At 30.2% G+C, this 24,506-nt stretch overlaps 3 protein-coding genes across 4 annotated transcripts; 1 reads left to right on the forward strand and 2 right to left on the reverse strand.

Annotated features, from left to right (window-relative positions):
• The first annotated feature begins 4,176 nt into the window (after positions 1-4,176).
• On the forward strand, positions 4,177-17,165 carry LOC113389023 (coiled-coil domain-containing protein 102A). 2 transcript variants are annotated; one of them, XM_026626063.1, is made up of 10 exons: positions 4,177-4,262; positions 8,859-8,969; positions 9,032-9,263; positions 11,449-11,621; positions 11,686-11,831; positions 15,023-15,236; positions 15,310-15,534; positions 15,597-15,740; positions 15,815-15,945; positions 17,046-17,165. In XM_026626063.1, exons 2-10 carry the CDS (start codon positions 8,907-8,909, stop codon positions 17,122-17,124), a joined length of 1,407 nt encoding a protein of 468 aa, XP_026481848.1. In that variant the 5' UTR covers positions 4,177-4,262; positions 8,859-8,906; the 3' UTR covers positions 17,125-17,165. The 2 variants fall into 2 exon arrangements, with proteins under 2 accessions (XP_026481848.1, XP_026481847.1); XM_026626062.1 differs by lacking the exon at positions 4,177-4,262 and adding an exon at positions 6,532-6,731.
• Positions 17,166-18,312: 1,147 nt separating this feature from the next.
• Positions 18,313-20,553, reverse strand: LOC113389573 (zinc finger protein 883-like). Its single transcript, XM_026626593.1, has 3 exons — positions 20,434-20,553; positions 18,542-20,370; positions 18,313-18,475 (listed from the first exon to the last, which is right to left on the reverse strand). Exons 1-3 carry the CDS (start codon positions 20,551-20,553, stop codon positions 18,346-18,348), a joined length of 2,079 nt encoding a protein of 692 aa, XP_026482378.1. The 3' UTR covers positions 18,313-18,345.
• Positions 20,554-22,412: 1,859 nt separating this feature from the next.
• LOC113389574 (zinc finger protein 600-like) lies at positions 22,413-23,699 on the reverse strand. Its single transcript, XM_026626594.1, has one exon. It carries the CDS (start codon positions 23,697-23,699, stop codon positions 22,413-22,415), a length of 1,287 nt encoding a protein of 428 aa, XP_026482379.1.
• Positions 23,700-24,506: the final 807 nt, after the last annotated feature.

Raw genomic sequence — 24,506 nt, forward strand, 5'->3', positions numbered from 1 at the left:
TTTTTTTCACTTAAATTATAAGAAAAAACAAGTGCATGTCAGATTGAATTTTACGGTTTATTAAAATTGCATGAAAAGCTTACAAAAGTGTACAGATAATTAAATAATTGCTTACAAAAAACCATACATAATCGAGACTCTAATGTGCGTTTGTGGATTCAAAAAAATGTCTTACATTTCAATCAAGATATAGAAGCGAATATGGAATCGGACAGTAAACCATCAGAAATCCCAAAACTACGAAAGACCGCTATTGGATCCAGCAAATACAGCAAGATACCTCGCGAAGAAGGTCGGACCAATATGTTTACATCGGAAAAGGTCTCGCTGCGTTCAACTTCATCAGTTTCTGACTCAAGACAGGAAGTAATATCATCTAGTAATAGTGCATCTACAAGCCTCACTCAACCACATTCTGATGTCAAGAAACCTCCCAATTCATGGCAAGTAGTCAATTTCAAAAAAAGAAAAACTTCATTTGAACCATTAGGAATAGATGTCAAAATTCAAAACAGATTTTCGGCCCTTTCAACAATAGAAACAGCTAATGATGACAACTCGGTTAAACCGGCTCCAGTCAGTAAGCCCCCTCCAATATTTATTTACGGAGTTGACGATATTAATGATATGTCTAATCAATTAAATGAAATAATTCCGCACGATCAATATTTCCTGAGAAGTTTAGCTAACAAATTTTAATTTTACAGGCTATAAATTTTTGTTGATACCAGGAGTAACTAATTTCATTAATTATTTTAAGTTTCAGATATAAAAAATTCAAGTACATACATTCATTTATCGCTGTATACGACATTATAAACATAGTTATGGTCACGATTTTGAAGAAATATCAATATATACATTTATATATCCAATTTCCAAACAAATTAAGACAGCTAGTATATATATAATCATGTATAAATCAATATATACATTTATATATCCAATTTCCAAACAAATTAAGACAGCTAGTATATATATTATCATGTATAAATCAATATATACATTTATACATCCAATTCCCATGCAAACTGAGACAGCTAGTATATATATAATCATGTATAAAACAATATATATACATTTATATATCCAATTTCCATACAAACTGAGACAGCTAGTATATATATAATCATGTATAAATCGATATATACATTTATATATCGCTTTATACGCCATTATAAATATAATTATGGTCTCGGTTTTGAAGAAATATCAATATGTACATTTATATATCCAATTCCCATACAAACTGAGATAGCTAGTATATATATATATATATATATATATATATAATCATGTATAAATGAATATATACATTTATATATCACTTTATACGCTATTATAAATAGAATTATGGTCCCGGTTTTGAAGGAATATCAATATATACATTTATATATCGCTTTATACGCCATTAGATATATAATTGTAGTCTCAGTTTTGAAGGAATATCAATATATACATTTATATATCGCTTTATACGCCATTAAAAGTATAATTATGGTCCCGGTTTTGAAGGAATATCAATATATACATTTATATATCGCTTTATACGCCATTATAAATATAATTATGGTCCCGGTTTTGGAGGAATATCAATATATACATTTATATATCGCTTTATACGCCATTATAAATATAATCGTGGTCTCGGTTTTGAAGGAATATCAATATATACATTTATATATCGCTTTATACGCCATTATAAATATAATCGTGGTCTCGGTTTTGAAGGAATATCAATATATACATTTATATATCGCTTTATACGCTATTATAAATAGAATTACGGTCTCGGTTTTGGAGGAATATCAATATATACATTTATATATCCAATTCCCATACAATCTGAGACAGCTAGTATATAAATAAGCACGTAAAAATTAATACATATATAAATCCATATATACCGTTTGTATACATGTGTGAGTAGATACTCCCTTGCCGTTGAACTGTCAAACGTTTGAAGTCAGTGGCGACATCTAACACAGAACCATATGAACCCGGTAGTCACTACGTAGTTCCCGGAGAACTGGGAACAATTTAACATAGAGGCGCTGCATGAAATCGCCTTAGAAACATTGGAATCTTAGTGGATTCTCATTGGATTCTTTTATACGCTATCACAATCAAATCAAATTCAAAGTCGTTTTATTCAAAACTTTTATATCGGAGTGTATAAAAGTGTTCCCTAGGAAATGTTGTAAATTTTATCTAGTTTCAACCTATCTGACTGAAAAGAGGTGGTTCGATATAAAATTTTTGAGTTATTTGACAAAAACCAAAAAAATGACCCAATTTTTTTATTTATTGAGTGAAATATTATCATATTCAAAGTCGTTTTGTTCAAAACTTTTATATGGGACTATATATATGTTTTGAAGGAATATCAATATATACATTTATATATCGCTTTATACGCCCTTAGATATATAATTATGGTCTCGGCCTAAGAGAAATATCAGTATATAAATTTATATATCCAATTCCCATATAAACTAAAGCAGTAATCCATATATAATGAAAGAAGAATTGATATATAAATCCATGGATGGGTACCCATGAGTTTTGAAAATTGGAAACATTTTTTGATTCCTTCATAATAATAAAGTAATTATATATATTTGTAGTCTAGGTTTAGGAGAAGTATCAATATTTATATTTATATATCCAATTTTCATACAAACTATGGCAGCTAGTACCCAAATAATCATGTATAAATTAATATATAAATATATATTTACATTTTCCTTATATATTAAGGCAGCTAGCAATATATACATCTATATATCCATTTCCCATACAAAAATAAAATAAAATACTTAATAAATTTGCTTGGAGATTTGAACTCGAAACCTAAAGCAAAGGCGATTGCCATTGCAACCGAAGCTATTTAACGATCTGTCCACCTCATCACCGTTAAACAATTGATTGAATTTGGTACATTTGTTAACAATAACTTCACATATTTCCCTCGCCCATTAAAATGTCAAATAAAAATCCCTATGGGATTCGAACCAGTATCCTTCTGATTAGAATCTAGTTTAGCGCTCTAGCCGATTCGGCCACGGCGACCAAGATTTTCGGGCGACTAATACTGGAAGGACATTCTTCGACAACCGACCATCATGAATCAAGTCAATTTCACAGGGGGATGATATGGAAATATTAAATTTTCTCCTAGGGGGTTGAAAGTGGGCTCATTCGATTCCTCGTGCTCTTGCGAATTTCAGGCGGGGGGTTACAGGGGGGAAAATTTTGTCCGTTTTTCGCTCAGGAGACGAGAAAATCGACTTTTTGTAAATTTCACGATTTTTCTATGGGAATTTTTTGAAAACTTTTTGCGTTTTGAAGAAGATTTTGTGCTGACCTCAATGATATGGTCGGGGTCATTTATATGGAGCCCAATCACGTGGTTAAGGACAGGGGATGATGTGATATATGATATAATTGAATATAATAAGTCCAAATAATTTCTAAGTTTTTGCATTATGTTATTAATAATATGAACTATTATTTATGGATTTTTATAACAACTTTTATAGATATTTTCGGATATTTTAGCATAATTTGTAACTATTATTTATATATTATAAGTAGTACATGCATGCATATAGCACGCTTTGAAATTGCTATACTTCTGTCAGGTCTCTCTTTGGAAACCATGCCTCAAGAACCTTTGTGCAGAACCTCATTAGTTGTCTCATCTTGATTTTTTTAATTGCAGACTATCGGAGGTAGTGGTAGGTTAATTTTTTACCGATTAAAAAAAATTCACACACCTCTTTATTCCTTTTATTCGCCGAATAAAAATCCCCTTCTGCATCCTTCGGATTCGAACCAGCATCCTTCAAACTAGAGCCTAGTATAGCGCTCTAACCGATTCGGCCACGGCGACCAAGATTTTCGTACGGCTTATACCGGAAGGACATTCTTCGACGACCGACCATCATGATTCGAGTCAAGGTCACAGGGGGATGATATGGAAAAATTAAATATTTACCTAGGGGGTTGAAAGTGGGCTCATTCGATTCTGTCGTTCCTTGCGAACTTCAAGCGGGGGGTTACAGGGGGGAAAATTTTGTCCGTTTTTCGCTCAGGAGAGCAGAAAATCGACTTTTTGTAAATTTCGCGTTTTTTATATGGGAATTTTTTGAAAACTTTTTGCATTGGTCGTATCAGTTCTTGGTGTAGTGGTTAGAGTCTCCTCATTGGTCGTCGCATCTTGGCTCTTGTGATTGCGGATTCTCGGTAGTAGATGGAAGGTAAGTCATAGTGTTATAGTAATCGTCAAAAGCATGATGTTTTTTGTAAACTGTAATTTTTAGATATTTTTGTGTGTATACCTCTTAAATTTATAATAATTCATTTGAAATCATTTAAAATTCCATTTAATATATTTTATTACGGTGGGAAGTTCTAGCAATTTGCCTTAAGGCAAGATGCCATACATCGAATTTGGTATAATGATGGGAAAAGCAATATATAAATTTATATATTCATTTCACAATCCAATTAAGGCGACTAAGTCATATATAGTGATAAAAAAAATCGATTTATGCAATTAAAAAAATATGCAAGTCAAGTAAAATATGTTTGAAAAATCCGTGGATAATATATACATTTATATATCGTTTTATACTCGATTATAAATATAATTATGGTCCTGGCTTGGGAAAAATATCAATATATACATTTATATATCCAATTACCATATAATATAAGACAGCTGGCATGTATATATAATGTTTAAATCGATGTATACATGTATATATCCAATTCCTATACAAACCGAGACAGCTAGTATATATACAATCGTGTATAAATTAATATATACATTTATATATCCAATTCCCATATAATATAAGACAGCTAGCATGTATATATAATCATGTATAAATCGATATACATTTATATATACAATTCCCATACAATTTGAGACAGCTAGTATATATATAATCATGTATAAATCAATATATACATTTATATATACAATTCTCATGCAAACTAAAACAGCTAGGTCATATATAATCATGTATAAATCAATATACACATTTATATATCCAATTCCCATACAAACCGAGACAGCTAGTATATATATAATCATGTATAAATCAATATATACATTTATATATCCAATTCCCATACAAACTGAGACTGCTAGTATATATATAATCATGTATGATTCAATATATACATTTATATATCCAATTCCCATACAAACCGAGACAGCTAGTATGTATACGAGGTGTGTTCAAAAAGTACCCGGAATTACTATTAATTAAATTTCGCGGGTCTGGAGTGTCTGATTGTCAAAATTTTTTTTTTATTGTGTTGGTATACATGCCCCTAAAGTATGATGAAATTTTCAGCTATATTCACTGTTTACTTTGTCTGTGGTAGTCGCTAAGGTTCGACGTGTTTTTCTGAGCTCGGCGATTTTTACAATGGAAGAATTGAAAAGTCAAAGAATTTGTATTAAATTTTGCGTAAAAAATGAAATAAAGTGTTGCAATGTGCAAAAATTCACCAGATATGGCTCCGTGTGACTTTTTCCTATTCCCAAAGTTGAAGAGACCCATGAAAGGACGGCGGTTTTCCTCGATTGAAGAAAATCGCTGAGAGTGCTCAAGGACATATCAAAAAGTGAATATCAAGGGTGCTTCGAAAATTGGAAAAAACGCTGGCATAAGTGTATTATATCTGGGGGGACTACTTTGAAGGGGACCACATTAATGTAGACGAATAAATAAATATTTTTTTGAAAAAACGAAAATTCCGGGTACTTTTTGAACAGACCTCGTATAATCATGTATAAATCCATATATACATGTATATTTCCAATTTCCATACAAACTGAGACAGCTAGTATATGTATAATCATGTACAAATCAATATATACATTTATATATCCAATTTCCATACAAACTGAGACAGCTAGTATATATATAATCATGTACAAATTAATGTATACATTTATATATCCAACTCCCATACAAACTGAGACAGCTAGTATGTATATAATCATGTATAAATCAATTTATCAAATCAAAGTCATTTTATTCAAAACTTTTATATCGAACTGTATTCACGTGTTTGTATGGATATTTAGCAACTTTTATATAGTTTCATCCTATCTAACTGAAAAGGGGTAGTTCTATATGAAATTTTTGAGTTATTTGACAAAAACCAAAAAAATGGCCCAAATTTCCTATATTTATTGCTTAAGAATGAAATATTGAATTCAAAGTCGTTTTATGCAAAACTTTTATATCGGAGTGTATAAAATGCTAGGAAATGTAAATTTTATCTAGTTTCTCCCTGTCTAACCGAAAAAGTGTGCTCGCATATAAAATTTGTGAGTTATTTGACAAAAACCCAAATTTCTCCATTATTTATAATAAATCTTTTTTTAAATCATGTTTAAAAATGGCGCTTTTGTCTTCGGATGCGCATTTGACCTGAAGTTATTTGCGTCTCGCGGTCAGCGTTGTTTTGACGTTTGCCAGACGTCATTTCATACAAACTCTGAGTAATGCAATGTAATGTAATCGATGTAAACATTAAATAATTGTGAAAAATTAATTATTAAATATTAGTTAAGTTATTAAATATTAGTTAATATGGCTCAAAGTGCGGCCAGTTCCAGCTCTTCCAGGCGAACTGGAAGAGACCACGAGGGCCCTCCTGGCGGCGCTCAGAGATTTCCTGACACTGAATGGGAGGCAAAAGAGGTTAGGTTGAAAAAATAATAGAAAATTATAATAGAATGTTTAATTGGGTTGAATTAGTATTGGTATTAATATTATAAGTAGTTTGTGGAGGAATTTTATATAATTTGGACTGTAATTTTTGTTTATTTTTAACAAATATAGGTGGATCTTTAACATTTTGACAGGTGCTCCTTTTTGGTTACTTCTTTAAATATTTTTTTAAATTTATACTAACAACTAAATAAGATTGTTTTCCAAATTTCAATGCATATTTTGCAGGCATAATGTAATAATTAATACACATTATTTTGTATTAATAAAAGGACAATTTGCACAAATTGTAACAAGAGGTGCCTCGAACCAAAATGGGGATGTCAAGAAGGTTAGGTTACAAAATCTCAAATGAAAATTATTATAAAATGGTAAAATGTGTTAATTTGGATTAGTATTAATATTGCAAATAATTTGGATCGTTTGGGCGAAGGAATTTTATATATTCAATATAATTTTTGTTTATTTTTAACAAATTTAAGTGCATCGGTAGGATTTTTGGTTGCTTTCTTAAATATTTACCTTAATAACTGATTAAGTTGTTTTTTACATTTTAATGCATGTTTTGAAAATGAAGTGCAAATAATGTACGTTATTTATTATTTAGAATTTTACAATTTGCACAAAGTGTAACAAGAGGTTTCTCGAACCAAAATGGGGATGTCAAAGAGGTTAGGTTACAAAATTTCAAATAAAAATTATAATAAAATGGTAAATTTTGGCAAATTAGCTTAGTATTAATATTACAAGCAGTTTGTGAAGAAATTTTATATAATTTGGACTATAATTTTTGTATATTTATATTAAATTTAAGTGCATTGGTAAGGATTATTACAAGTGCACCTTTTTGGTTGCTTCCTTAAATATTTACATTAATAACTAAATAAGATGTTTTCTAGATTTTAATGCATGTTATGAAGATGAAGTGCAAATGTAGTATATTTTATTATTAATTACAAACCCACAATTTCAACAGATTCTAACAAGAGGTTTCTCGAATCATTTTTTTTTTAAATTTGTTTATTTTTTTGTTTTTTTATTTTTTAATTTTTTTCTTTATTATTTATTTATTTTTTTATTTTTTGTTTTTTTCTTTTATTTTTTTTTTTTTTATTTTTTATTTTTTCTTTCATTTTTTTATTTTTTTTTGTTTTTTATTTTTTTAAATGGGTTTGTAAAAGAGGTCAGATTGTAATGTAATATAAAAATAGTATTAATTTAAAAAATTACTTAAATTTGAGTTGTATTAATATTTCTAGTGCTTTATGCTGGAATTTGAGATCAGATGTGTTGTAATTTTTATTTATTTATAATACAATTATTGAAGAAATTGTAACCAAAGATTTCTCGAAACAAAATGGATAGTAAAGAATGTTAGGATGGAAAATAGAAAAAGCCTTCAATGGAATATATAATAGAAAGATGAACCAAACTAAATTTGAATAGTATTATGTTTTTGTTATATGTTGGAATCATTTAAACTGCAATTTTAATTTATTTATACCAAATATAGATGCTTCAGTAATATATTGCTTAAAAATATATGTATGTACTTCGATAAATATATAAAAATTTATCAAAAAATTCCAATTTAAAATTCAAACATGTATTAAAAATGTATACATTATTTTAATAATGTGTATATATTATTTATTAATTTCAAATCCACAATTTGCAAATATCAATTGACTTAAAATGGGATGTAAAAGAGGTTAGGTTAAAAATTTAAAGTGGTATTTTATAGAAAATACCAAAGCGCTAAAGACAAATTAAATCAAATTTGAATAATATCATAAATTAATTTTTTTTTTCATTATTTGGATCATAATTTTATATATTTATGACAAATAAAGGTGCTCCGGTAGCACTTTGAAAGTTACGGATTTTGTTTGCTTATTTAAATATATATTAAATATGTATTTATTTAAAAAAAAAAACGTACACATGTACATTTTTTATAATATTTATAAATAGATTGATAAATATCTTACTATCTTATTACCAGCACAGCTACTTTATAGTATGTACTTTTTATTTGAATTGTGTTCTATATCCAATGTTTTTTAACCCTTAATCAGTTGTATGTTTTTTTTACAGTCTCATCGACAGAGGGAATTGGAAGAAGCCAGGGCCAGGACAGCCCAGATGGAAAAAACTATGAGATGGTGGTCTGATTGTACAGCAAATTGGAGAGAAAAATGGAGCAAGGTATAAAATACTAACACATAGTTTGTTTATATAGCATAATTATTTTTTCATTATTTTTTCAGGTTCGAAATGAAAGAAACAAAGCAATCGAAGAAACTAAAGCACTAAAAGCCAAATTAGAAGAAGCTCTAAAAGACACAAATACGATAAAAAGGGATAAAAATGAGCTGGAGCAGCAGATAAATTTGTTGAAGAAAGAATTAGAAAGTATGCAGATAGGTGGTACTAAAACAGGGAACAAGTATGATAACCATTTGTTGGATGCATTGGAAAGCGATCTTATTTGCGATTTAGGTACCTATTTATATATATTTTTTGAATGTCAACATGTATAGACGGAGAGCTTGTTGTTAAATTATTCAAAAATCTAAAATGAAATTTTTTATATATCTTTACGTTTCAAAGATTTCTAAGTATTTTGGCATACTTAAGAAAAAATGGATGTTTGTGTGTGTGTGTGTGTGCGGATACAAATTTTCGTCGACGATTTCGGAAACACGGTTTAACCGATTTGAATAATTCAAAAAACATTCAATTCGCATTACTAAGGAGACGTGCTGATTAGTTTTTGGCGAAGGCAGGTCTAGCTGTTCCGAAGATACGGGGCAGAAAGTACCAAAAACGGTAACTCAGTTTTTAAGAGTATGGAGCGTCCGATTTTAATAATTAAAAAAACATTCCGATCTCCGAAACCGCCAAACATGCCTTCTCAAAAATACAATAAGTTCTTCATAAATAATGTTTTTTGAATTATTCAAATCGGGCGTTGCGTCTCTTTACTGTTTTTTAGCATTTTTTGCCTCGTATCTGCGTAACGGCTGGACCTGCCTTTGCCAAAAATTAATCAGCACATCTCCTTATCAACAGGAAACGAAAGTCATTTGAATTATTCAAATCGGTTAATCCGTGTTCTCGAAATTGTCGTCAAGAAATTGTATCCGCACATACATATATACACCATCTATTTTTAACTTTCCGATGGAGTTTTTTTTTTTCATCAAACAATCCGATTCGCTAATGTTATGTCTTCCCGACGATTCAAGCCATTCTGAATCGAATGAGACCAAGTTTGGAAAAAGTATATGTGTGTGTGCGTGTGTGTGAACAGATTTTTTGCCGTAAATCGACGTTTTCTCAAAAAACGGCTGGACCGATTTTAAAAATTTAAAAGCCATTCGATGTATCGCCATGAGGACTAGCGTTTTGTGCGACGATCTGCCGAACCGTTTCTTTGTAAATCGCGAAAAAGTGAAAAAAAATTAGTTCACGTTTTAGCCCGCAGTTTTGAATCGATGTTGAAAATTCAAAAACCGTTCGAAAAATATTGGTTGGGAATCGTGCTGATTAGTTTTTGATTTAGTTTTCGACGATTTTTAGCATTATTTTTTTGACGGTAGATACCATAGTCTTACAGATCATACTAAAATATTACGTTCCTACGACAACTCTTTTAACTCTAAAAATTCGTCAAAGTTTGCAAAAATTAGTATCGTTTTTTGGCATTTGCCAAAATTAGACCTTTGATCGATGTTTGCTCAAAAACGCTTGAACCGATTTCAGAAATTTAAAAGCCATTTGATGTATCTCACTGAGGACTATCGTTTGTCAGTTTTGTGCGACGATCGGCCGAGACGTTTCTTTGTAATTTGAAAAAAAGTGTTAAACTTTTCGTCCACATTTAAGCTCATATTACCGAATCGATTTTAAAAAATCAAAAACTGTTCGAAAGATATTAGTTGGGAATGATACTGATTAGTTTTAGGTGAAAATCTACGGAGCCGTTTTCTTGTAATTAACTGTTAAAAAAAATTAAGCCGATTTTCATGGAACTTTTTTTTGCGATATATATCATGGTTTTATAGAACTTACTGAAATATTGCGGCCTGACGACAAGTAGTTTAATTTTAAAAATTAAAAAAGTCATACGGAAACTGATTCTATAATAAAAATTATTGATTTTTGAAAATTTGCTTTTAGAAAATACTCCGAGTTAACGTGTTTGTTTGCTTTCAATTATGTGTAATAAATCCACTTGGAGTACTTTTAATCACTCATAAAATAATTTATTTTTTATTGATTAAGTCGATTATTTACACATATCGGGAGTTCATGTAACTTGCCTCAAGGCAAAATACCAGTACCAACTAGTTTCCAAGGTATTCCAAAATGATCCGAAATCTTTCGAAACGTAAAGATAAGTAAAAAAAAATATTCTCTATACTTTACCGTACTGAAAGTTAATTAAACTCGTATGTATTATTTATAGTATTATATTATATATGTATTTTTTATAGTGCTCTATTTACTTTATACTAGCTCTGTTTCTAATGTCTCATTGTCCTAAATATTCACACTCGGTCTATTAAAAATTGGAACTCTGCCAAATTTTACATAAAGGTCAATCTTGTTTGTTATTGTACGTATCTAATAGTATATTGTTCATTTCTAATAGTATCTGTATTTTCCTGATATAATTCAGCACAGAGCAATGCAAGGCCAAACATTTCACAACTAGAATTCGAAATGATAAACAACGACAATGGACATGAAAATAACGTCGAGTTAAATGGATCGTCGGCTGGTCCATCTGTGATGAATTTTAAGAACAAAAATTGCAGGAGTAAGAATCAGACTGACGAGTACATTCTACAGGTAATAAATATATTGAAAACTATGTTTTATTTATTTTACTAATCATTGTATCCTTTGTTTCAAGAGTGGACTTACGAAACATGGTGTTGAGCTTTTTAAGGATGGAGCTCATTCAGAGATATCAGAAAAAATGGATTCGATGGAGAAGAAAATGAATTTTTTGAAGACACAATTAGAGGATGCGTTGACAAAACTCGACACCGAAAAAGAGTATGTTTTTAGCAGTTTTAATATATATATATATATATATATATATACAGTAGAATCCGCTTAGTATGACATCGAAGGGACGCCGAAATCTCGTCATACTAACCGGTCGTCATACAAAGCATACTGAAGAAAAACTATTTTAATATGTGAATATGTTACATGTTTCAGTAATTTAAAAAAAAAGCCTATACATACATTTTATTTAAAAATAAAAATGACACATATTAATATTTAATATAAAATATAATTGACATAGGGTAGGGCGGGGCACAAAGGTCCAATTTGACTTTCAATTCTGTGAGTACATTTGTTACAAAGATAACAGTGTATATTACATTGATCTGCTATTGGTTACAAATATTCATCAGGAGAGCCGGAATAACAATTTATTTAATTAATCTCTTGTAAAATTGCTTTTTTTAAAACTTTACTACTTTATTGCATACACTTTTGCCAAAGTAAAGGTTCAGCCGGTCCTTTTTATCCCACTCATGTGCTGCTTATCTTCTGATAGCAAAGTCATAAGAATAAAGGTGATGGCTGGTTATGATTTTATTACATTTATGATGGCTGGTTATGATTTTGATACATTTTTTGGCCTCTGCTATCAAATATTTATGTTAAAAAAAATCTAATTTTATTTGTTCACGAGATATCCGTAGTGCACCATTAATAATTGGTCTACCCTACCCATAAACATACAAATGTGATTTTTTAATGTAAGTAATCAGTAATTTTTTATTCATCTCTTTACATAATTTTATTGTAAAATGTCCCTGGTGCTATTGTGCACAAAATACATAGCAATTGCTTTCGTAGACTTGGCCACATCATGTAAAATAATGTCGGTCATTATAATTGGACATAATATTTTTGCAAAAATGAGTCATTATAAGCGACATGTCAATGTAAGCGATGTCAATATATCGGACTAGACAGCTGTTTTTTTCAAAGAATTTTATATGGAAACCAAGCTTCCTAGTGCGATTACGTCATTATAAGCGGTTGTCAATATATCCAGCGTCATACCAATCGGATTCTACTGTATATATAAAATTCTTCTGTAATGATGTATGAGAGGATATTACTCCTAAACGATTATTCGGATTTTGATAAATCTTTTTGAAGTTTGTTAAGGAAATTTTTTATGATTTTATGGTTATAAAGATATAGTAAGATTGTAAAAATAAATGGAAAAAATTACACAAAAACGCTTATCAGTGTTTGAAATTGAAAATATTTGAGGTGTTGTTTGGCATTGAAAACGAATGAAAACTATCATCTGCCAAAAATTTCAATTTACTCATAACTTTAGAATATGTATAATAAATTCATGATTATGAATAAGAAATTACCTTTAAAATAGTATATTACAAGTTTCGATAAAATCAAATTAAAAGAGTTTTAATCCAATTAATGCGGGGGTGTTGACAGAGTACAAATTGTTTTCACTTCTGAACTTAAGATTAAGATTAGCCTATTTCCAAAATATCATGCAAATTGGAGCACAGTAAAAGAAAATCACAGGTTACACCCTTGTTTCTTCTCCATTTACTGCACTAATTTTGTTGATCGTAGATTGAATAGAGCACACGTGAACAGGATTTGACAAATTAATTCATTAAAATATGAGCTTAAGTAATAATGTATATTGAATTATTAGTGAGAAAAATGTAATTTAGATATTATTGCTGAAAACAATTAATATATAGTACGAGATTATAAAAATTATGGGCAACATTATTGAAGCAATTATTTTGAGTCAAAAAATACAAGGTGATATTGTACCTTTACCGCGAATACTATGTATTAATTCTTTCTGAATTTGTTTAATAGACGGCATTTTGAAAAATTAGTCGATTACTTAAATGATTATTATGAAATAGAAATTTTCGGTGGGAAGGTGAAAATTTAGGGTTGTATGTTTTTTTTAATTAATAATTATAACTAGTGGTGTATGGCATCGTGCCTTAAGGCAAATTGCTGGAACTTTTCGTACCGTAATGAAATATTCGAGAAATTTTAAACGTTTTCAAATATATTATTACAAATACTGTAACTTTTATTATTTTTGTTATCTTGTTATATCTGAGCAAATCGAATGTAAATCATAAATCAATTCAATTTATCTCCAGAACATTAACAATCGTCATTTAATTTCGAATTAAATTCAAAAAAAAAAAATAGTTGCCTAATTTACACAAAATTGAAAAAGTGCTCCTGTATAGCACAGTCTAAACGCATTTGCAAATAATTCTGTGCGACATTTTCACTTATACACAAAATTTGAAAAGTGCCCCAGTACATAAACAGTCTAAACGCACTTGAGTAAACATTTGTACCAGAGTGGCGCTTAGACTGTGCTTAGCCTGGGTAATTTTTTGAATTTTCAATCCAAAATTACAAAAATAATTTATGGAAAATAAAAAGAGATGTAATAATTTTTTATCCTCAAAAGCAATTGTTTTGTCAATACAAGCAGAAAGTTTTTTAGATCAGTCAAATCGGACGCTTAGTTCACTCAAAAACTGCCATTTTTTGCACATTTAGCTCTGTATCTTCGAAATGGCGGGACCTGTTTTTGCCAAAAACTAATCACCTCTTTTCCCAATCATTATAAATTGAATGTTTTTTAGATCATTCAAATCCGATACTCCGTTCTCTCAAAAACTCGATTTGTATTTTCTGCACTCGTTGCTCCGTATCTCCGTAACGCCTGGACCTGCCTTCGCCAAAAACTAATCAGCATATCTATCTATCAATAGGGATCGAATTGTTTTTAAACCATTCAAATCGGTTGATCCGTGCGCCCGAAAACGTGGACGAAAAAATGCGGACATACAAAACGCACACACACACACACACATCCGTTTTTTCTGAGGTATGCCAAAATGTTCAGAAACCTTCAAAACGTCGAGAAATGCAAAAATTTTCATTTTAGATTTTCGGCCCATTACTATAACTACCCTACAGGAAGTAGGGTAAAAAAATCCGGAAATTGGCGAAAAAATAAAAAAAAACTTAAGGGTTATGTAAGAATTATTGGTCGATTAGTCCAAATTTTAAAACTTCTGCATTTTAAAATTATCCTAATCCAACATCGATGTCGCAATCTATTTTGTCGATATGTTCTCTTAAGAATAATCACACTATATAAGTTTTTCACAAAAACTTATCATTTATTTTTTTAGAGAGAAATTCACATTACAAGAAACGATAGCTACATTGACCCAAGAAGTTTCAGAATTGAGATCCCAATGTGAACATCTCACCAGTGATAAAATGAGTTTGGAAAGAGATTCTGTCGGTTTCAAAGAACAATTAAGAATACTAAAAGCAGCTTTAACAGACGAAACTTCCATAAAAGAGGCACTGACTAGAAGACAATTACATTTAAGAAACGAAGTAAGCATAAAATATTAAGTTACATCTATAAAATTAATTCATTTTATTTTAAATGACAATTATTATTTTACAGTTGGATAGGATACATTCAGAGCATGATATAGAATGGTGGAGGCGAGAACGGTGTGAAACTCAAAAAAATGCTTTGGAAAGAGAAAATGGCTCGTTGAGAGCTGAATTGGAGGAACTGCAAAGCGTTTTAGCCATCAGGGATCATGGTGGTGCAAAATATAAAAATCTGCAAGCCAAGGATCAGGAAATATTGGATTTGAGGAAGGAATTGGCGCAGAAAACAAAGGTAAGTATATATATACACATATATATATATATATATATATATATTATTTATTATTATTATAGGAATTAGCTGACCTTAAACATATGCATGGAAAATTGAAAAATTGCTACCACGACACACTGACTTCTGTTTCTCAAGCTCAAAGCCGGTCTGACCAGTATGAAAATGAAATTAAAAAATTGAGAGGAAGAATAGATGAACTAAAGGTAATATCATATAAAAAAATTACTATTAATTTCAGTAAGTTTTTTTAACTTTTTTTTTTCATTTTTATTTCTAGCAAGAACTATACAATGCTGAACGAGAAGTAGAAAGCGCCACAAATAATATTAGGAGACTTCACAGAACAAATGAAGAACTGCAGGCGCAAATTGGAGTTTTTCAGACTCAGATGGATCAATTGCACAATAGGTAAATATATATATATATATATATATATATATATATATATATATACTAGATGATCCGACAGCCTTTGTCCTGTACGCACATCTACAATTCAAAAGTTCCAAGTTTTTTAATATCCTATCCTATACTTTTTAATATCCCATTTGATATTCTGCCTTTGTGATTCATTTATGGTATTAGCATAAGCAGTATAAGAAATTCAGAAAAAAATAATACAGTATCTGCCGTAAAACAACAATATTACACTTGATTTTACCACACAACATAATTGCTTCAATAATTTAGTCTATAATTTTCATAATCTCGTACGATATATTAGTTGCTCTTTGGCAATTATAATTTCTAAAGTACATTTTTCTTGCTAATAATTTATTAAACATTATTGTTTATGTTTAAATCTTATGTGAATCAATTTGTAAAATCTAGTTCATATGTGCACTATTCAATCTAAGATCAACTTGCTAAATATTCCACATCCAATGCCAAATAAATGATTTTTTGTTACTTGAAACAAAATTCTAAATCATTTTTTTAATAAGTAGAAATATTTTTTTGTAATGGTAAATAATTTAGTAAAGTAAACCAAAATACGACATGCATAATAAAAAAATAATGTATACCTAATTTTGGACTTGTTGCGTTATTTATTAAACTGAACTATATAATTTCATCTGCCAAATATATACTGTTGACTGTATCTCATATTATTTTAATTTCTGGTACATCTCAGCTGCTTTTCGGCAATAATAATGCAGGCATTACATTTTTCTCATTTATTATATTCTAATATTATCTAGGCTCATAAGATTCAGCTTAATTCAAATATCAAGTGAATTGACATTTCTAGCAAATATTTTCAATGTCAAACAATGATAAGTGGTTTTTTGTAATTTTTGACATTTATTTCTACAATATTACTATAGTTTCAGCGTTTATTAAATCTTAAAAATTTCCTTTGACAAATTCTAAAAAGAATTATCAAAACCCGAATGACCGTTTAGGAGAAGTACCAAATCATACACCTGTATAGAAGAATTTTATATATAAGATATATGGATTTATTTATATGTTTATTTAATGTGAATACTAAATTTTTGTTCTAGATTGCAAAGCTGTGATTCCCCAAGTTTGTTGTCAATAAGAGGACCTCCGGAAGAGGCATCTGAAAGTGAAACTGATTAAAAGGTTCCATCATAATCGGTAGAGACGTGTTTAAATAGGAAACAAAATACTCTGGTGAATTACTTACGTTATTTGGTATGTGCAAAAACATATATTTTATGACTATCTTTAATTTAATTTTATATAGGTATGAATAATTTTTATATATGTGATATAATTTTTAAATCTAAGTTATTTTTAACTATATATATATATATATATATATATATATATATATACCTATCTGTATGAATGATACCTCAAAGACTTTTATGAAATATTTTTAATCGGTCTGAAACGTACATCTTAGAATAAAGGTGATTTAGGTACCGATTCTGCCTCATAACAGACCAATGTTATGGCAAGGCCATGTTACCATACATTATGCTACTGAATAATACTGAATACTGTCAAAATCATGTCTTTGCTGTGCATTCAGACGTTTTAGACATAAACTGCAACGTCACCCGTATGTTATGAACCTGAGTCAGAAAGACCCTGTTATCTAACACCGTTTTTCGATATTTATGCGGTTTTTAGGTACGGTTTGCTATCTAACAACCTGAGAAAAACGCCTGACTGCACAATAACGACATGGCTTTTGTCAATATTTAGTATGGAAAGTTTTTTATAACATAGCCTTGCCATAACATTGGTCTGTTCAGAGTCGGTTCCTTAATTTTAGAAGTATGAAAATTATGATTGATCGCCCTAAATATCTGGAACTCACAATAAGAATTTCAGATTTATTCTTACTATCTTCTCTATCACCATGCAAAGTTTCATATAAATCCCAGATGACTAATTTGACCTTTTTCTCTGTTATGCTTAAATATAAAACTATAGTATTATAATTATCAAATCTAAATTAAAATCAAGTTTTGTAATTTGTATTATTTTCTACAAATAATACTCTGATCAGATTTGATAATGTAAATGTGTACGTCCATTTAAGAAAATGTATTATATATAAATAAATATAAATAAATAATTTAAAGTTAAACTAGGTAGTAAAATAAGTTGCAGGTTTAATTTTCAGATAATTTATTAAAAAGCTAAATATACAATTTTTATTAAAAGTGTCCTTAGGCAAATTAAAGATAATTAAATTATAAGCAATTTAATGCAACAAAAATTTATTTTAAATTCAGCTTAACAAATATGTTTATTTTACATTAATTTTCATCGCTTTCTGACTATGATGTGCCATGTGTCTCTTTAAATCCTTCGATTGTATTGTATTCATGACTGCGAGGAGTCATGAACCATCATGTGTTTTTTCAGACTATATGTTCTTTGAAATTTCTTATTGCATATGCTGCATTCATAGGGGCGTTCACCATTGTGAATGAGCATGTGACTTTTCAGATTGCTTAAGTTTGTGAATTTCTTATTTCATATGTTGCATTCATATGGGCGTACACCGCTGTGCATTAACATGTGTTGTTTCAGGTGACTTGCTCGTTTGAATCGTTTCTTGCATACATTGCATTCGTGAGGACGTTCACCACTGTGAATGAGCATGTGATTTTTCAAACTGCCCAATTGAGTGAATGTTTTATTGCATATGTTGCATTCGTGAGGACGTTCACCACTGTGAACAAGCATGTGTTGTTTCAGATGATCTTCTAGTTGGAATCGTTTCTTGCATACATTGCATTCGTGAGGACGTTCACCACTGTGAATGACCATGTGTTTTTTCAGACTACCTTTTCCTGTAAATGTCTTATTGCATATGTTGCATTCATGGGGGCGCTCACCACTGTGAACAAGCATGTGACTTTTCAGATAATCTAAATGCGTGAATGCCTTATTGCAAATATTACATTCATATGGGCGTACACCACTGTGTATCAGCATGTGTTTTTTCAGATGACTTGCTCGTTGGAATTGTTTCTTGCATACATTGCATTCGTGAGTACGTTCACCACTGTGAACGAGCATGTGTTGTTTCAGATTGCTTGAGTCTGTGAATTTCTTATTGCATGTGTTGCATTCATGGGGACGCTCACCACTGTGAACGAGCATGTGACGTTTCAGATTATTTAATTGTGTGAATGTGTTATTGCATATGTTGCATTCGTGAGGACGTTCACCACCGTGAATGAGCATGTGACTTTTCAAACTACGCAATTGTGTGAATGTGTTATTGCATATATTACATTCATACGGACGTGCACCACTGTGTATCAGCATGTGTTGTTTCAGATAACTTACTACTTGGAATTGTTTCTTGCATACATTGCATTCATGAGGACGTTCACCACTGTGAATGAGCATGTGACTTTTCAGATTGCTTAAGATTGCGAATTTCTTATTGCATATGTTGCATTCATGGGGACGCTCACCACTGTGAACAAGCATGTGACTTTTCAGATGACCTAATTGTGTGAATGTGTTATTGCAAATATTACATTCATATGGGCGTACACCACTGTGTATCAGCATGTGTTTTTTCAGATGACTTGCTCGTTGGAATTGTTTCTTGCATACATTGCATTCGTGAGTACGTTCACCACTGTGAATGAGCATGTGACTTTTCAAACTGCCCAATTGTGTGAATGTTTTATTGCAAATATTACATTCATATGGATGTACATCCCTGTGCGTCAACATGTGTTGTTTCAGATGACTTCCTAGTTGGAATCGTTTCTTGCATACATTGCATTCGTGAGGACGTTCACCACTGTGAATGAGCATGTGTCTCTTCAGATGAGATAAATGTTTAAATGTCTTATTGCATATGTTGCATTCATTGGGACGCTCACTACTGTGAACAAGCATGTGACTTTTCAGATGACCTAATTGTGTGAATGTGTTATTGCATATATTACATTCATATTGGCGTACACCACTGTGTATCAGCATGTGTTTTTTCAGATAATCTACTAGTTGGAATTGTTTCTTGCATACATTGCATTCGTGGGGACGTTCACCACTGTGAATGACCATGTGTCTCTTTAGATGACCTAATTGTGTGAATGTCTTATTGCATATCTCACATTCATAAAGATGCTCTCTCCTGCGTTTATTATTAAATGTCTTATTGCCTATTTCAAATTTGAAAGATCTTTTACCCGGATGTTTATTCATGTGTGTTTGCAACTTTTTAGATTGTTTGAAAATCTTATGACAGACTTCACATTTGAAGGGACCTTCTTCGCTGTGATTAATCATATGCTTTGTTAAATGATGTGATTCTGTAAATGATTGATTACAAATGTCACATTCATAAGACTCCTGTTTGACTTCATCTTCAATTGTCACCTCGGAATCCATAAATCTTTCTAAACACGTATCATAATTTTCAGAAAACGATTCAGATTTAACAATAGCATCGATGGCATCAAATTTGTCCTCATTTTCGCATTTAACATCTTCTACTGGATATTCGGGTGGCTCAATTTTGATTGGATGTTCATTCGTAGACATAATCATTTCTTCTGACATTTTGAAATATTTTCAACGCCAACAGCTAGTAAATATTTACGAAAATAAATGTGTCCTATACAATAATAATTATAAACTAAATTAATCAGTAAATGATTTCAACTACCTTCATCGTTTGACATTTCAAGCATAGATGCATAGAGCATGTTTATAGAAAGATGAGACATTTTTCCAAACGCTTTGATATTTAACAAATGGCGCGTCTTTTGAAATTCACCATGGTTCTTTACGTGTCTCTTTAAATGTTTTTTGTTAATTAAGCTTCAAATAATTAAATTATTTAAAATGTACGACTTATCTTAAAAGTATCTCTAGACGAGGTAAAGATAAACAAATTATCTACATTCCAGTCTTATATTATAATGACCTACAAAAATTTTTCATAATATTAAACCTCTCATAAACTTTGTTGAAGCGATTTCCTGTACAACCTGTGCATTTTTCTAGATTATGCTTAATATATCTGAAAATCTAAAAATTATCTTAAAAGTCTTTTCAGATGAGATAAAGATAAATAAATTATCTCTAACTTTTTCTTATTTCTTATTATTTAATTTATCTTATTTCTATAATTACCTAGAAATCCTTTTTATATTTTTAAACCTCTTTTTCTTGAGCCATTTTCATCAACATGTAGATACATTTTTTATATTATGCATAATACATCATACATTACTAATTACAGACCGATATCATTATTATCAAACTTTGCTAAGGTATTTGAAAAAATTATTTATAGAGAACTAATTCCTTCTGCTAGAACTTTAATTTCTATTAATCAACATGGTTTCATGCCTGCCCGTTCTACGATAACAAATTTAATTTGTATTAAACAATATATAGCTGAGAATCTTGACATCAATGGACAAGTTGACGTTATTTACACTGATTGAAAGAATTTTTTGAAAGATTAGAAAAGCAAACTTAGTTTTTTGGAGAATTTTGAATCTATTTTTTTGAAAATCTTGAAAACATTTGAATAATTTGAATATTGAAAAAATTGCCTTCTTCAAAAGTTACGAAATTATCTAAATAATTGAACATTTTTGAAAATACTGATTTTTTTTGAAACTTGAAATATTTTTTGCCTCAAAGTAAATTGCTGGAACTTTCCGTACAGTAATTCAAACTATTTCGGAAGCTCAGAAAAGAAAAATTAGTTTTTCTGGATCTCCAAAACGGCTAAACATGCCTTTACAAAAATTTAATCAATTTATCATTACGCCAATACAAGTGAATCATTCAAATCGGATGCCCCATTCTCTCAAAAACTTTTTTTTTCATTTTTTGCACTTTTTGCTCCGTATCTCTAAAATTGGTGAACCTGCCTTTCCCAAAAACTAAGTGGCATCGTGCTTTACGGCAAGTTGCACTTCTAGAAATTAGTAAATAAACGACTTAATCAATACGAATCGACATTTAATCAATTTTAAAATTATTATTTCAAATTTTGATGAATTTTTTTATAAGCTTTTTTCTTCACTTCTCATTAGATGAGAAGTGAAGAAGAAAGCTTTCTTCTTCACTTAGATTTGATAATGATAATGTAAATGTCCATTTGAGAAAATGTATTATATATAAATAATTTAAAATTAAACTAGGTAGTAAAATAAGTATAATAAGTTGCAGGTTTAATTTTCAAATAATTTATTAAAAAGCTAAATATACAGTTTTTATTAAAAGTGTCCTTAGGCAAATTAAAGATAATTAAATTATGAGCAATTTAATGCAACAAAAATTTATTTTGAATTCAATTTAACAAATATGTTTTTTTTACATTAATTTTCATCACTATGAACTGCCATGTGACTCTTCAAATCATTCGATTGAGCAAATCCCTTATTGCATATATCACATTTCTAAGGAGCCTTGTGGTCATGAACCATCATGTGTTTTTTCAGACTACCTTTTCCGATATATGTCTTATTGCATATGCTGCATTCATAGGGGCGCTCACCACTGTGAATGAGCATGTGACTTTTCAGATTGCTTGAGTTTGTGAATTTCTTATTGCATATGTTGCATTCATGGGGACGCTCACCACTGTGAACGAGCATGTGACGTTTCAGATTATTTAATTGTGTGAATGTGTTATTGCATATATTACATTCATATGGGCGTACACCGCTGTGTATCAGCATGTGTTGTTTCAGATGACTTACTACTTGGAATTGTTTCTTGCATACAAGGCATTTGTTGGGGCATTCACCACTGTGAATGAGCATGTGTCTCTTTAGATTGCTCAAATTTGTGTATGTTTTATTGCATACATTGCATTCGTGCGGACGTTCATCACTGTGAATGAGCATGTGTCTCTTCAGATGAGTTAAATCTGTGAATGTTTTCTTGCATATGCTGCATTCATGGGGACGCTCACCACTGTGAATGAGCAGGTGGCTTTTCAGATTACTTAATACGTTGAATGTCTTCTTGCATATGTTGCATTCATGGGGGCGCTCACCACTGTGAATGAGCAGGTGGCTTTTCAGATTACTTAAGTTTGTGAATTTCTTATTGCATATGTTGCATTCATGGGGACGCTCACCACTGTGAACGAGCATGTGACGTTTCAGATTATTTAATTGTGTAAATGTGTTATTGCATGTATTACATTCATATGGGCGTACACCACTGTGTATCAGCATGTGTTTTTTCAGATGATCTACTAGTTGGAATTGTTTCTTGCATACATTGCATTCGTGGGGGCGTTCACCACTGTGAATGAGCATGTGTCTTTTCAGATCGCTCGAGTTTGTAAACGTTTTATTGCATACATTGCACTTATGCGAGCGTACTCCCCGGTGTGTCACCATGTGTTTCTTCAGATGACCTAATTCTGTGAATGCCTTATTGCATTTCTTGCATTCATGGAGGCGCTTTTCACTGCCTTTATTATTAAATGTCTTATCGCTTATTTCACATTCATAAGTGTTACATTCATAAGACTCCTGTTTGACTTCTTCTTCAATCGTCACCTCGGAATTTATGAATCTTTCTAAACACGTATCATCGTCTTCAGATTTAACAATAGCATCAATGGCATCAAATTTATCCTCAATTTCACATTTAACGTCCCCTGCTAAATATTCGGGTGGCTCAATTTTGATTGGATGTTCATTCGTAGACATAATCATTTCTTCTGACATTTTCAAATATTTTCACTGCGAACAGCTAGTAAATATTTATGAAAATAGTTGTGTCCTATGCAATAATAATTATAAACTAGATTAATCAGTAAATGATTTCAACTACCTTTATCATTTGACATTTCAAGCATAGAGCATGTTTATAGAAAGATGAGACAATAGATAAGTAAACATAAATAGATCGCTATCTCAGGCCATTTGACATTAGCGATCTGAAGGAGGCAGCACTTGTACAGTATATAAATTAACCACTGGTATTATTCCTAGATATGGTTTGCATACGTAATTCAAAATAAGAAAACTTAAATAATTTCTTATATTGGAAATGAGAAAAGAAGACATACAAAGTACAAAATTTATTTTCAAATATATCACAAATATCTTTACATAACTATTAAATTTTCATAAATGTTTTAATTATTATGCATAATAAATAATATGTATTATAATTTTACAATTATATGTAACTAGAAAAAAGTATTTACAATGGAATGATAAATTTACAAGGAACGATAAATATGAATTACTTAATGATCAACAATATATAACAACTATACAGAAATATTGTAAAAGCTTTCATAAGTATAATGAATTTACACGAACTGACTAATATTAATTTCTTAATTATAAATAATAATATATTAAATTAATATATTAAAAAGATAAAAAAAGATGGTTTCAGTTTCTTCATAAAGCCATTTCTTAACGAATCTACTTGACATTTTCTTAACTCAGAACGGAATTATATCTTAAATTAATTTTATATATTTTTTGTTAAATGTTTTTTAGTTATCAGATTGGAAACTA

This window comes from Ctenocephalides felis, unplaced genomic scaffold, assembly GCF_003426905.1.
Source record: "Ctenocephalides felis isolate EL2017-DRISC unplaced genomic scaffold, ASM342690v1 CF-g0.4_SCAFFOLD_03573, whole genome shotgun sequence".
Classification (NCBI taxonomy): domain Eukaryota; kingdom Metazoa; phylum Arthropoda; class Insecta; order Siphonaptera; family Pulicidae; genus Ctenocephalides; species Ctenocephalides felis.

Bases quoted from the DNA above. Each gene is read 5' to 3' on its own strand.
- LOC113389023 (XM_026626062.1), top strand. From the start codon at position 6,621: ATGGCTCAAAGTGCGGCCAGTTCCAGCTCTTCCAGGCGAACTGGAAGA. The intron at 9,264-11,448 runs GTACCTATTTAT...GATATAATTCAG, and splicing joins CGATCTTATTTGCGATTTAG to CACAGAGCAATGCAAGGCCA. The intron at 11,622-11,685 runs GTAATAAATATA...CTTTGTTTCAAG, and splicing joins CTGACGAGTACATTCTACAG to AGTGGACTTACGAAACATGG.
- LOC113389574 (XM_026626594.1), bottom strand. From the start codon at position 23,699: ATGTCAGAAGAAATGATTATGTCTACGAATGAACATCCAATCAAAATT.
- LOC113389573 (XM_026626593.1), bottom strand. From the start codon at position 20,553: ATGTCAGAAGAAATGATTATGTCTACGAATGAACATCCAATCAAAATT. The intron at 20,371-20,433 runs GTTAAATCTGAA...ATGGATTCCGAG, and splicing joins TTGATGCCATCGATGCTATT to GTGACAATTGAAGATGAAGT. The intron at 18,476-18,541 runs GTTAATGCACAG...CACAAACTTAAG, and splicing joins AGTCACCTGAAACAACACAT to CAATCTGAAAAGTCACATGC.